Genomic DNA, 13734 nt, shown 5'->3' with positions numbered 1-13734 from the left:
TTATTATTATTATATCAAAATACTAAAATTAATTGTTTTTTGAAAAAAAATCAAATTTGAATGAAAAACAGTTTAACTGTGCCAAACGGGCACTTGCCGGCTGAAGACAACCGGCGTTTTGTCTGATCTACTTGTCTTTCTCTGCAAATCTAGCGTTTCTTTAGAGAACCCATTTATTCGAAGAATTTAGGGTTTTGTAGACTTTTAGATTAAGAATGCTGCAATCTTATTAGTGTTTCAAAAAATTCGTTGTTGAAGAAGCAATCGAAATCTAGTGTTCAATGCACGGGTCATCGAGTGCAGTGGCGCAACCAGAGGCCATACTAGAATGGTTGCAAAAGGAGATGGGGTATAGGCCATTAGGACCGTACAGTGCCACCACAAGCAAATCTCCATTGCCTTCAATTGATGCGATGAGGAAAATTTGTCGTGGAAATATGATACCCATTTGGGGATTTTTGGTAAAGAGAGTGAAATCGGAGAAAACGGTGGAGAATATAAGGAAGAACATATTGGTACATGGTAGTGGTGGTGGTTTGGTAAATGCTGGGAAAGATGAGGGGAGAAGTAAAGGAGGGAGGAGGAAGGAGAAGGTGGGCGGGGAGAGTGGGGGTGGTTCGAGCATGCCGGAGAGTAGGGAGGTGGCATTGCAAGAAAGGGAAATGGCGGCGAAGGAGGTTGAGAGGTTGAGGAGTATTGTTAGAAGGCAGAGGAAGGATTTGAGGGCTAGAATGATTGAGGTTTCGAGGGAGGAGGCCGAAAGGAAGCGTATGCTTGATGAGCGTGCTAAGAATAGGTTCGCTTGTTTAACATGTTTCTGATGCATATGTCTTTTTTTTTTGTTTATTGATTAGTTAAAGTGATTCATGTTGTGCTTAATTGATAAGGAATCTGATCTTTGATTTGATGGTTTTTGATAAGAAAGGACAATTAGTTTCTCTCAGGATATTTGTTCGTGCATGCTGGGATAGATCTTAAATTGGTTCTCTAGGTTTATTGATTAATTTAAATTATTAATGTATGCTTTATTGTTAAAAACCAAGGAAATTAGAGGAATGTGGGGTTTGGCCGGGATGGGTTTTTTTCTTGGTTTGGAAAGGAACGCAAGAATTTTGTTCGTTAATATTGGTGGGAATTAAGTTCAAAATTCACATTTCTGGATGCATAGGAAATGTAAAATTTGTTTTGCAAAAATCTATGTTCAGTTCTAGAAGTAAAAAATTCACGAGGGCATGTTCAAGAATAGATGGAGTGACAATATCAACTAGGATTAGTTGGATTCTGTTGCTATAGATCATTCCTAAACTTGTGTGCCTGGATTGCTGGTTGGCATCCACTCATTGTTGTTCCTATTGTTCTTTACACATATTTCATTGAAGTTTCGTGTCGCACTGCATTGGACCATGTTGTTCCTTTGAAAGTAAAATATTTCTATCACTTAATTCTATAAATTCTTATGGACAAATTTGCTTTGCTTGGATACATATTACATGGCCATATGAATTATATAGCAGTTCTTGGTAGAAAGTACAAGTCAACATTGTCGCTTTGCATAAAGGCCTTTCCTTTCTGATTATAATAGTCTCATGTGCATTTGTGAAACTTGATATTGAACTTCAATTATCTGGGAAGCTATTGAGAGATGCAGACTCTGACATGATTATATACATTGGAAATCCATTGGTGTCTGAATCGTAAACCCCCGATCCTCTTAGCAGGCACTTTATTTTGTTTTGTTGAGTAACAATTTTAAAGAGGAATCCTTTTGATGAGGATTTAATCCATCCCAACCCTTGTGATGTGTCCTATGGGCTGCAGGCACAAACAGGTCATGCTGGAGGCTTACGACCAGCAATGTGACGAGGCAGCAAAAATATTTGTGGAGTATCATAAACGTCTTCAACAACATGTTGATCAAGCGAGGGATGCTCAAAGGTCAAGCATTGACAGTTCTATTGAAGAAGTTAGCAGTTTCAGTGCAAACAGTGAGAAGGAAGCTGTTTATTCAACCGTTAAGGGCACTAAATCTGCTGATGATGTCATTCTAATTGAAACAACTTGTGAAAGAAATATCCAGAAGGCATGTGAATCTCTTGCAGTTTATATGGTCGAGAGAATACGCAACTCTTTCCCTGCTTATGAAGGAAGTGGCATTCATTTGAATCCTCAATCAGAAGCAGCCAAGTTGGCCATTAATTTTGATGGGGAAATACCTGATGATGTTAGAACTGTTATTGTGAATTGCCTGAAGAATCCTCCTCTCTTACTCCGGGCAATTACTGCATACACTTCACGACTGAAAACTTTGGTTTCTAGAGAAATTGAAAAAACTGATGTTAGAGCTGATGCAGAACTCTTAAGGTACGTTCTTATTTTCATGCCATTTCATGTTGGCTCATGCAAGTAGAATTTTTGTCAGATTGTTGGAGTGGCCATTTACCCTGCTCACACCAAAATTTCTTGTTACTTGTAGAATGTAATAATTTCTTTGTTGCCTTAATTCATTTGATCATTCCTGTATTTGATAAATGTGGATAGCTGCATAATTTCTCATCAACTGAATTGGGGCTTGGGCTTCTAATGCATATGATGGAGACAAGTCACAATGAATTGCAAGATAAGTTTTTTGTTATGGCCATCACACTATGTGCAATAGTACCTAAAAGCAATTGTTTTGTTGTGATAAATCATGTGCTTGATCCGGTCCCCCATAACAAATTTCATACTTTCTTAGTCATGTAGGTATGTGTTACTCGTATATTGTGAATTGACTAAGGCAGTCATGTAAGTAGTCTGTTTAGAAGTTGTTCTGGCAAGGCATTGATGAAATGATATTCTTGTTATTTTCTTCATATTGACGAGGACCATCATGCATCATGCATTCATGTTGTATTTACATGCAAGAAGACTGTTAACTTTTGTTACACTTACTGTAACTGATATAGTCAATTTTTGTTATTGTTGCTTCCAAAGTACACGGTAAGTACATTAAAGAATATGCAAATTGTCTCGCGATTCTTCCACACTAACATGGATTCTGTTGTTGTTTATTACTGTACATGTCAATAACATAAATTTACAGTTGCTTTGTTGACTTGAATGTTCCTTTTACTTGATCAATAATTCTAAATCGCTTGATCAGATACAAATACGAGAACAACAGAGTAATGGATGTTTCTTCTACTGACACAAACTCATCATTACACCACCAGCTTTGTGGCTATGGGACGATTGCAACAGACATGACTTATAGAGGATCACAAAATCAGCTTCTTGAAAGACAGGTTTTCTTCTTTATAGATGGTAGCTTTTGTATTTGAAATTTACCTTTTAGTTTTCATATAAAGCAATACATATATAAATTCATTCTTTTAATTTAATGCCTCCTAATTCCTGTACTTTTAAGTTATTTTGCCAATGTGGTTAAGGGCTTTGGGTGCCAAACTGATACCCTCCTATTATGAAAGGATATATAGTGGGTGCTTTTGCATTTGATTTTGTTTTTGTTGTTTTATGCTATTGCTTTTTACATCTGCACTCTTGTGTCTGGAGCTGTTCATTTGACTTTGTTTTGCATGGCTGTTTTCAGAAAGCCCATGTTCAGCAATTTTTGGCCACTGAAGATGCACTCAATAAAGCTGCAGTAGCCAGGGACTTGTGTCAGAAGCTTTTAAAACGATTGCATGGAACTGGTGATGAAGTTTCTTCCAACTCAATTGTTAGTGGAGGCACAACACAGAACGTGAGCAGTCTGAGGCAATTCGAGGTAATTGCTCCCATTGATTTGTGGTTAATAGTTGTGAAGGTCTTGAACAATGCTACGATGAAATGGTGGCTATACCCCTTGCTTTTGATACTAGCCTGTTTTTCTGTGTTTGGTTATGGAAATTTGAGTATTTCATAGAAGTTCCTACTGATTGAGATTGTTAGATATACTTGGCATGCAAAAGTGTTGGTTTTCTGCTGTAACATATCTAGAACCATTTGTTCTTCTGTGCTCTGAAATTTTTCATGTCAACCATCTTGCTCCTAGCTAGTGATGATGTGTCATTCGTGCACATGAACTTATTTTCTTGAAGGGCGCAACATAATAATACTCATGCTCGACACAGATAATCTATACTGCGTGCACTTACTCAAGGCAGCATCACTTTGAAGTTCATTTATATAGTTCTTCAGCGTGATATCAAGGCACTGACCTCACAGAAGCTTCAAAAACAATGGTTAATGCTATTGTACCTTAAATTAAGTGTACAATAAATTTACATCCGAGACATCATAATGCAAGTATGCCATACATTTTAACTCATCTAATACTCATTTAATCCGTTCATTATGCTAAAGATACATTTTGAAATTCCTTTTTAACTAATGTCCAATATTTTCTGTGCAGTTGGAGGTTTGGGCCATGGAGAGGGAAGCTGCTGGACTGAGGACAAGCTTGAATACATTGATGTCTGAAACACAACGCTTAAATAAATTGTGTGCAGAGAGGAAAGAGGCTGAAGATTCTTTGAGAAAGAAGTGGAAGAAGATTGAAGAGTTTGATGCATGCAGATCTGAACTTGAAGCTATATATACCGCTCTACTGAAGTTTAACATGGAGGTATTTGATTTTGAAGATTTTTGAAGAACTCAAAACATTAGTTTATCTGACATTTAATTAATTTAATCATATGACTGGATATTGTTAATTCACGTGTTAGAATTAATTATGAAGACTTGAAGGTCAAATGTTTCCTGATGGAGATCACTACCTTGAGTTTTGTGTGCATTTGTCTGCATGCTTTTGTAGCATTGCTCAATTTGTCCTTTTCTATGCTATAATTCAACCTGGTGATTTTAATGTCCCAGGCAATAAGTTTTCTATATTTCACAAGAAATGGGTGTGTGCAATGGGGAAGTATCACATTTTGTTGAAATTTTTTGGTTCTGTTCAAATCAAGAGTAGCATAGCTTAACTTGTCTTTTGTATGCTAAAATTAAACTTTGCTGATGATTTAACTGTTTCAGCCTAAAGAAATAAATGACTCAAAAGAAACGGATGCGAGCAATGGGGATATATTACATTTTGTTGTTAATTTTTGGATTTCTTCCTTTCCATTTGTTTTAACCATTGCATTCGCAGCCTTGTTAAACTCTTAAGAAATATGTGTGAAATTATAACACTTGTAAAAATTTCATTTGCCTCCTAGGATGCGGCAGCATTCTGGAAACGACAACCATTGATTGCAAGGGAGCATGCATCAATTACTATCATCCCAGCATGTACAATTGTTGTGGACATTGCAAACAGTGCCAAAGATCTTATTGATAAAGAAGTTAATGCCTTCTCACGATGTCCTGATAATAGTCTTTACATGCTTCCTTCAACTTCACAGGTTTGTGAAATTGAAACAGCATGTTGGCTTTCTGGTATCAAATATTGCAGTATTTTTAGTTGTATATTCATTCTAAAAGAAATTTATTTTTTAATTAAATTCTATCAGGCACTGTTGGAGTCCATGGGTTCTAATGGATCTACGGGACCTGAAGTTGCTGCTGCTGCAGAGAAGAATGCTGCTTTATTGACAGCAAGAGCTGGCGCTAGGGATCCATCAGCAATTCCATCAATATGCCGTGTGTCTGCTGCCCTTCAGTATCCTGCTGGTAAGTTCTTACTTTTCTATAGAAGGTTAGAAGCTTGTCCTGGGCTATCTTTTTGGATTTTGGATAGCTGTTTGGGCTGGGCGTCACGTGTGGTATCTGAGGTTGGGACTTTGGCCATATTCATTTGTCAGGCTTCCACTTAAAGGATTCCTGTTGTGCAAAAGGTTTGTAGATCTAGTTGCATCTGGCAAGCTGGAAGATTTGCATAGGCTGATCTCTTACTGAAGTGGAAGACCAATAATCTCCAAGAAGCTTTGAAAAAAAAAAAAAAAAGAAGAACATTGGGGTTAAGAGCTGAACATGTTCATAAAATGATATAATTGTGCCTTTTCTTTTATAGCCTTATATCGATTTTCAAGGAAAAAAATAAAATAAAATTCAGAGTATATTTCTTGCTGAGGATTCATTATCTTCATCAAAGCTTGGTTGACTACATTCAAGTTAAGATTTTTGTCATACTAATGAAGCATGATAATTGTTGAAGGAAAAGATTAGTATTACCAGTTGGCATGCATAACAGTTAACTGCCGCCCAAGCATAAGCTGTTTAATTAAGAAGTATTGTTCCTTGATCACTGCTTAGTGATGAATTGAATGTTTATGGGATTCCTGATATTTAGTTTGAGCAGCAGCATTTTATTTAGTGGAATTGAATATTTGAGATGATGACTCCTTCCCATCGGTTGCAATGTGGTCTGTTCTATGTGCATTTCTGAATACTGAGCCTGCTAAAGGTTGCTTTACATGTTATTCTTATGCCTATAATTTTGTTGACTATAACACAGTTTTAACTATGTAAAATAGAAGTAAATTGGAAATGCATTCACTGACTTGACATCCAAAGTATGTGCTTCCTTTTATTTTCTTATGTTCTAAGTGAGTTGCAAATGACAAATAGGTTTGGAGGGTTCGGATGCTGGTTTAGCTTCAGTGTTAGAGTCCCTGGAGTTCTGTTTAAAACTTCGTGGTTCTGAGGCTAGTGTGTTGGAGGACTTGGCAAAGGCAATCAATCTGGTCCATATTCGGCATGATCTAGTTGAAAGTGGTCATGCATTGTTGAACCATGCATACCGTTCTCAACAAGAATATGAAAGGTACAACTGGACATGTGCATGCTTGTTTTACAGTGGTATTGTAATTATCCAAATGGTCTGCATTTTGAGTAAATATTTTTTATATCAATTCTGCCACTTTTCTTTTTTGACGACAAACATTTGTAAATTGTGCAGTTGTTGACATGGAACTCCTCTTTTAAACTTAGCCTTTAAAGACCTTTCCCTTAGTTTCTAGTTTCTAGTTTCTAGTTTCTACCATTTTGTCAGTGATTTGCTTGTCCTGACTTATGTCCTTCAATAGAATTACTTTCTGACATTGTTGTAAATGACCAGACTATTTGAGTCATGAATATGTTTTGTGTTTCATGTGATCTCTTTCTCTGACACACAAACATGCAAACAATCTCTTAGATCTCATGTGCATGGATTTGGTTTCTTTTTCAATTTCCTTGGGAAATCTAACAGGTGTCTTTAAGGCACTTCATAAGAGGTTAATTATGCTATTTAATGGTAAATGTTTTAACGATCAGACAATTTTAAATTTTGAGAATTTTATCTACTCACCATTACGCAGCCCATGAATTATCTGAAATAAGATCTCTTTTTTTGTATTAGTAATGTGACTGGATTGAAATATTCACAATTAAAAATTGTCTAATTATTATAATTAAATTACCAATAACTAATCTCTTAGAGTGCCTTAAGGACCTGACCCCATTTCTTTTCCTATCCTAACCTTTTCTTTGTGTGACACTGAGAAGCTTCACATTTGTTTTTATGTCATCCAGGACAACAAATTTTTGCTTGGACTTGGCCAATGAGCAAGAGAAAATTGTCGTAGAGAAATGGTTACCTGAGCTTAAGACTACAGCTTTGAATGCCCAAAAGTGCTTGGAAGATTGCAAGTACGTGAGAGGTTTGGTGAGTACATACTGTAACTGAAAATGTATTATTTTTTTGTTGCATTTCCTGCATGTTGTTTCATGAAGAGAGAGAAAGATCATTGAGATTTTGAGTTAGGTTGGAATGAAGATACTTATGTCTTGACTATCCATTTAATCTCTTGATTCTTGATTTTAAATTGGAGGGACATTGACTAGATTACTGATGTTGTTTAAGCAAAATTTGAAGATGTCTGCAAAAGCAGATTTGCTTTGTATTGTGTTGATGTCTGTTGCAGTAGCTGGTGAGGTTGCTAGGCTCTTTTATTTGGTAGTGGGTTAGTGGGACTTCTGGGTATTTAGTTAGAAAGATATATGATTCTCAAAACAAGGTCATTTCTGGAATTTGTAGATCAAACTTGACCATTGACCTTGTTGGGACCAGTTAGAAAACATGCTTAGATTGTCTTTTTGTAATAGGTTTGGGATGGGATGGAGCGTGGTTAATTCTTTGGATGATATCTCCTGTCTTTTTTTCATGGTTGTTCTATATCTAGCTATAAATCCTTGACATTGTTTCTGCAGCTTGATGATTGGTGGGAGCAACCAGCATCTACTGTTGTTGACTGGGTTACAGTTGATGGACAAAATGTTGCTGCTTGGCATAATCACGTCAAGCAACTTCTTGCATTTTATGATAAAGAGCTCATGTGAACAAGATCTTTGTGCACTTTTCCTTGTTTGACTGATTTTTTTTACCACTTCATGTCAATACGGAAAATTACATTTGGGTCGCATGGGATACACTTGAGAATGTGATGAAGAGATCTTCGATGATATCTTTCTATTTAGTTTGCAGGATGAGGGAGGAGGCGGTTGGATGGATTTGGTATGTGTACATGAGGGTAGACAGAGGCAATCAAGCACCATCGATTGGAATACTAGTCAAAGCATCCTCCATTGGCTTAGAACGTGAAAGGGAGGTGGTGGTGGATTTCTGTACTCTGCTTTTTGGTTGAGGTATCTTGGCCTATTGTCTCCCTTTCCCACTAATTTTGTACAGACTGGTTGGTTAGTGTACTATAGGTCATCTGTTATCATTAAAAGTTATGAGGCGGTTCATGATTTGCTTGTTGTTTATTCAGTCTATATATGGCTTATAAAAAAGTCATTTCTCCTGTATTGATGAGTGGAGCTGTGCCTAATCTCTTTTATAATGGAAGTTAGGAGGAAGTGTGTTCCATGGCGTGGAAGAACAATCAAAATATTACTGACTGAAGGCTCAGAGCCAGAAGGGATGGCTCACCTGCTGTCCTAAATTTGTAAGGCTTTCTTTTTTTTATTTATCGTAGTTGTCAGAATGGATTTTAACATATCCTCATCTTTTTATGAAGCGTTTTACAGCGGTCATTGGGATTAAGAAACCGTAAAAGATAATACTAGAGATACTTAACTTTTATACTAAATGAAGAGAAATTTTATATTGCTTAAACTCTAACTAGTGACATTTTATAGCAACCTGATAAATAAGAAAAAAAAAAAATCCCCCCCTCATCATACCTGCAACTAGAATTACAGCCGACCACACTGCCTACAAAATAACAGCACCACCCTCCTCTCGTCTCTCTGCCGGCCAAAAAAATTACAAAGTGGTCCTGTTCGTTGTTTTTGTTTTCGTTGCAATTGCTAGCCTCCATCCCTACCTCCCCCTTCTTTCTGTCGATCAAAAAAATTAAGTAATCATGTTCCTTGTTCTCGTTGCGAAGGCTGCATAAATCCTTTTATGAAATTCATTGTCCAGGGGAGGTGATTCATCTGTAATTTGTGGTCAGTTTATATGCAATTTTTTTTTTTGGAATTCTCTTGGCTGTTTTCATTGTTAGGCTGTCTAAATGCTGTAAACTATTTGATTTGTTACTGATAATGGATTTGAAACAGTATCAACTGGTTATCTAAGAGGAGAAAAAGGCATGTATAATAAGCGTCATACTTGGTCTTATCACTGTAAGAAGTTCCCGGGCAGTGTTGGATGCTTCCATTCAGTATCTTATATACTTCATTCAAGATTATATATTGCTTATTATTTATGTTCAAACATTTCATAGACTTGGCCTACTAATCCCTTTGTATTAGTGTGCATAGAGTATATTTTTAGAGTTATTCTAAGATACCAGACCAAATTCACTTGGTCATAATTGGTAGTAACTGAACTTAGAGAGAGAGATTGAGTGATCAAAACTAGTAGTATTTTGATAATCCATGGAAGACCTTAATGCAGGAATACTGACAACTATTTCAAATTCATGGAAGTCAATTAAACCATAACCTGATATGTAAACTCCTAGATAAAATTCACAAAATTAATAATGGAGAATATTATGTTAAGTAAGTTAGTATTGGAATTAAAAGGGTGACTTTGGATTTTGGGAACTTGAAAGAAGATGTTCATGTGTTAACTTAAAAATAAAAGTATGAAAATGGTGGAAATTAACAATACAAATGAAAATAAAAAACAAAGAAATGCATATAAAAACCAAATGGAAGAGATAAAAAGAGAAAGCAATGTTCTGGAATATAATTTAATGAAATTCGATATAGTTTGTTTAAACTCAATATTAAAAATATATTTAAATCCGAAAAATATGATCCAGCAAACATAGATAGTACAATGTGGACTTGTGGCTCAAAAATTTATAAATTAGGGGTGAAAATATTTAGAAAATTATTTCAAAATTTTCAAATGAATTAATGTATGGTTCTACATGCGAATGAGTTTGATCTCAAGTGTAAGACTGTGTACAATTACATAGTTTTTAACCAGCACATGAACAAAATTTGAGGAAATTTTTTACTATAAATAGGGATGAAAGTTCCCAATGAATTAATGAAAAATATAAATGAATTAAGTACATAAAGTAGTATAAAAATTTAGATATTTAGCTTAAAATAACATGCCAACTAGTTTTACACTATAAACATAACTTTTAATTTGATCCTCGGATGAGATTGAAATTCTATGAGGAGTCTTATAACATATTTAGGCTGCATTTGGAAATGTGTTTTCATTTTTTTTGTAAAAAATTAATTTTTTTTGCAAAAAAATAATTTTTTTTGTATATTATGAATTGTTTTGATGCATTGATTTTAAAAATAATTTTTTTAAAAAATAATAAAAATAATTTTGATGTATTTCAATATAAAAAACACTTTGTAAAATAACTATAACCATAATCCCAAATATGTTTTTATTCAGGGTAGGGTAAAATCTCAGCATGATTGAAATTCAAGAATGCTGCATGAAAATATTGACAGCCAAACAAAATTTAAAAGGGTTCATGAAAGGTTCTTTAAGGGTAAAATGATCAATTGAACTTAAAAGCAGAAAAAATCATCCTCTCATTCTTCCTTAATTTGCCGGCTGAAATGGAAATAAAGAATAGAAAGAGAGAGAAGAACCGTGAAAGCTAAATATTAAAAATCATTGAGACAAAAGTAGACATTAGCTAAGATTTTTGAGTTAGGAAGTGTGAAACACCAACCAATCTATCAAGCAAAGATTTAAGAGGAAACTAACCGAGGGAGAGTAGAAAGTCATATATGTAACTTATGACAACGAGGAGAAAATTTAAAAGAGTAAAAATTTTGACCGGTTAGCTTTCAAAGTCTATCTAATTGCGAGGTAAGAAATTTTAAACTTGTTTAAATAATTTTAAATAAAAAGAAATGGATATAATGCATATTTCTTAGATCTTTTAATTAGGATTCTTAAAAAAAATTTAAAGAATTTAAGAAATTGTGTGGATATGATGTAATTAAGGTGTAGTAGAGTATCAATGACCTAGTTTTATGAATGTATAAAGAAGAAATTCCAGTGCTTGTACGTTTTAGCCAAGGGAAGGAAATAATGAGGAGAGGTATAAATATGTTAGATTATCGTTTATTTCTTGTAATTCAATAAAATATTTGAAGTAAATATTATGTCAAATGCATTAAATTGAATATTTGAATTAAAAAGATGAATTTGGATTTTGGGAAATTAAACTAAAATTTCCAAGTGTTAATTTTAAAAATGAAAATATGAAAAATGGTTAGAAAAAATATATTAAATAGAAGTGATGTAGGAGGAATCAAAGGTATTAGAATATAATTCAAAATAGTCCAACTTAAATTTGATATAAACAAGTGATGGAATCTGGAAATATTACTTAGCAAATATAAAAGGTAAAATGTAAATCCCTAGTTGGGAAATTGATAAACTAGCGCTAAATATATAGAATGTTTATACATTTAGGGTGAAAATAGTTAGAAAAATATTTAATAATTTTTAAATAAATTAATATATGGTTTTATATATAAATGACCTTAGCAGCTAGTATAAGCCATGTGTACAATCGTATAGTTTTTAACCTGGAAGAGGAGATAGTTGAGGAGAATTTGTAGTATAAAAGGGGATGAAAGTTTTTATGAATTATTTTGAAAATATTGATGATTTAATTAGATAAAACAGTACAAAAACTTGGATTTTTGGCGTAAAAATAACATACTGATCAATTTTACGATATCAAACATAATTCTCAATCTGACTGTTGAATTGAAAGGAAATATTATGTGGAGTATTTTGACACATAGTTCCACCTAAGGTTAAAATTTCAAGGAAATTGGAGGTTAGATAGGCCACACGAGAATAACAATAAATTAGACAAATTCATGAGCTCATTCAGGGCAAAATAGTCTTTTAGCCACAAAACCTAGCTCTCCTTTCCTTTAAGCTGATGAGAAGTTGCTGGGGAAAAAAATGAAGAAAGAAAGGAAGAGAGAAATGAAGAAAGAAAGGAAGAGAGAAAGACTTAGTGAACACCAAAATCGAAGGTGAGATTATAGAAATGGAGAGATTAAAGTAAGAGTAAGCAAATCCAATGAGAGGAGCATTATTTGAAAGGCTTGAAAGCATAATTTTAAAATCTAATCCGGTAGGTCAATCTAGAACCCGACTGATTCGAGGCTGGAATTGGGTCAGATTTATAAAAAAATAATGGAAGTCAAAAACTCGGTTGACTTGGTGACCATGTTGATCTGGTAAGACTTGATCGAAAACTCGGTTGTAACCCATTAACTATTTAATTTTTTTTTTAACTAAAACAACATTGTTTTAGTTAAAAAAAAAAAATTAGGGATAACCCGGATGACCCAATAACCTAGTCAAAACCCTTGACTTGGGTTAGGTTTAAAAACATTGCTTGAGAGAGGAAGACATGAGAAAGAAAGTGACGGCCAGAGAGAGAAAGAAGAGATTTGTGAAAAAAAAGAGAAGTGAAGCAAAGTTGACACGTTAATGTTTGAAGTCCATTTGATCATTTGGTAAGGGATTTCAAATCTATTTATAAAAGTTTCAATGAAAAGAAATAATGTTAATGCATGGTTTTTTGATTTTTAGTTCGGTTTAATAAAATTAAAATTTGAAAAAAATGAGATTTTATTGTTAATTGATGAAATTAGGATGCATTAGGTTACGAGTAATATATAATAATGGTTAAATTGGATCAATTATTGAAAGAATTGAAAAAGATTTAGAGTCATTACTTAGTATTTTGATCACTAAGAACTTTATTTGGTATTCATAATCTGGATAAGAGACTAGTTATGTATAGGGAGGACAATATCACTTATAATATACTCTATTTAAAGTAAACTATAATGTTTATTTATCTGATACTAAGGCAGTGTTATGTTTTTCAAACAAATGGTTTGTCATCCACACCAGTAGAGTTAATAATGATATTATGGGTCAAGTTTAACCTTTTTAAAATCTAAACATATTTTTGTATTTGTTTCTTTTAATACAAGAAATATGTTTTACGTGTAAGTTTATAATTCTTAGTATTAAAATAAAAATATTAATTTTTTTTGGTATTTTTGAAATATAGGTCAAATTATAATGGATTTAATAAACTTGTTATTAAATTTAAAAATAAATACAAAGATGAAAAAAAAGCTATTTTTCTTAAATTTTAATATTAAAAAATATACTAAATCATGCGGTGCTGTATTTTTTTATTTTATTTTTTAATCTAAGCAAAATTTGGGTTTAAGAAAAAAATCTCCCCCTTAAGAAGATCAAGACAGGTATTGCAAAAATAAAATAAAATCTAG

At 33.7% G+C, this 13734-nt stretch overlaps 1 protein-coding gene across 3 annotated transcripts; it reads left to right on the top strand.

The window, feature by feature from the left end:
- LOC105107266 (uncharacterized) lies at positions 1–9076 on the top strand. Of its 3 annotated transcripts, none has more exons than XR_838839.1 (11): positions 1–796; positions 1819–2361; positions 3143–3284; positions 3590–3766; positions 4394–4606; positions 5196–5381; positions 5490–5649; positions 6547–6742; positions 7492–7624; positions 8170–8604; positions 8812–9076. XR_838839.1 is itself a non-coding variant. In XM_011001141.1 (10 exons), exons 1-10 carry the CDS (start codon positions 282–284, stop codon positions 8296–8298), a joined length of 2394 nt encoding a protein of 797 aa, XP_010999443.1. In that variant the 5' UTR covers positions 1–281; the 3' UTR covers positions 8299–8957. The 3 variants fall into 3 exon arrangements, 1 of the variants encoding a protein (XP_010999443.1); XR_838838.1 differs by having other exon boundaries at positions 8808–9076; XM_011001141.1 differs by having other exon boundaries at positions 8170–8957.
- Positions 9077–13734: the final 4658 nt, after the last annotated feature.

This window comes from Populus euphratica, unplaced genomic scaffold (genome assembly GCF_000495115.2).
Source record: "Populus euphratica unplaced genomic scaffold, PopEup_1.0 scaffold200.1, whole genome shotgun sequence".
Taxonomy (NCBI): domain Eukaryota; kingdom Viridiplantae; phylum Streptophyta; class Magnoliopsida; order Malpighiales; family Salicaceae; genus Populus; species Populus euphratica.
The sequence above is the reverse complement of the archived record's forward strand: the minus strand, read 5'-3'. Positions and strand labels throughout refer to the sequence as shown.

Excerpts from the sequence above, each read along its gene's own strand:
- LOC105107266 (XM_011001141.1), top strand. The coding sequence starts at position 282 with ATGCACGGGTCATCGAGTGCAGTGGCGCAACCAGAGGCCATACTAGAA. Across the intron at positions 4,607-5,195 it reads TACTGAAGTTTAACATGGAG|GATGCGGCAGCATTCTGGAA; the intron begins GTATTTGATTTT and ends TTTGCCTCCTAG. Across the intron at positions 6,743-7,491 it reads TCTCAACAAGAATATGAAAG|GACAACAAATTTTTGCTTGG; the intron begins GTACAACTGGAC and ends TATGTCATCCAG.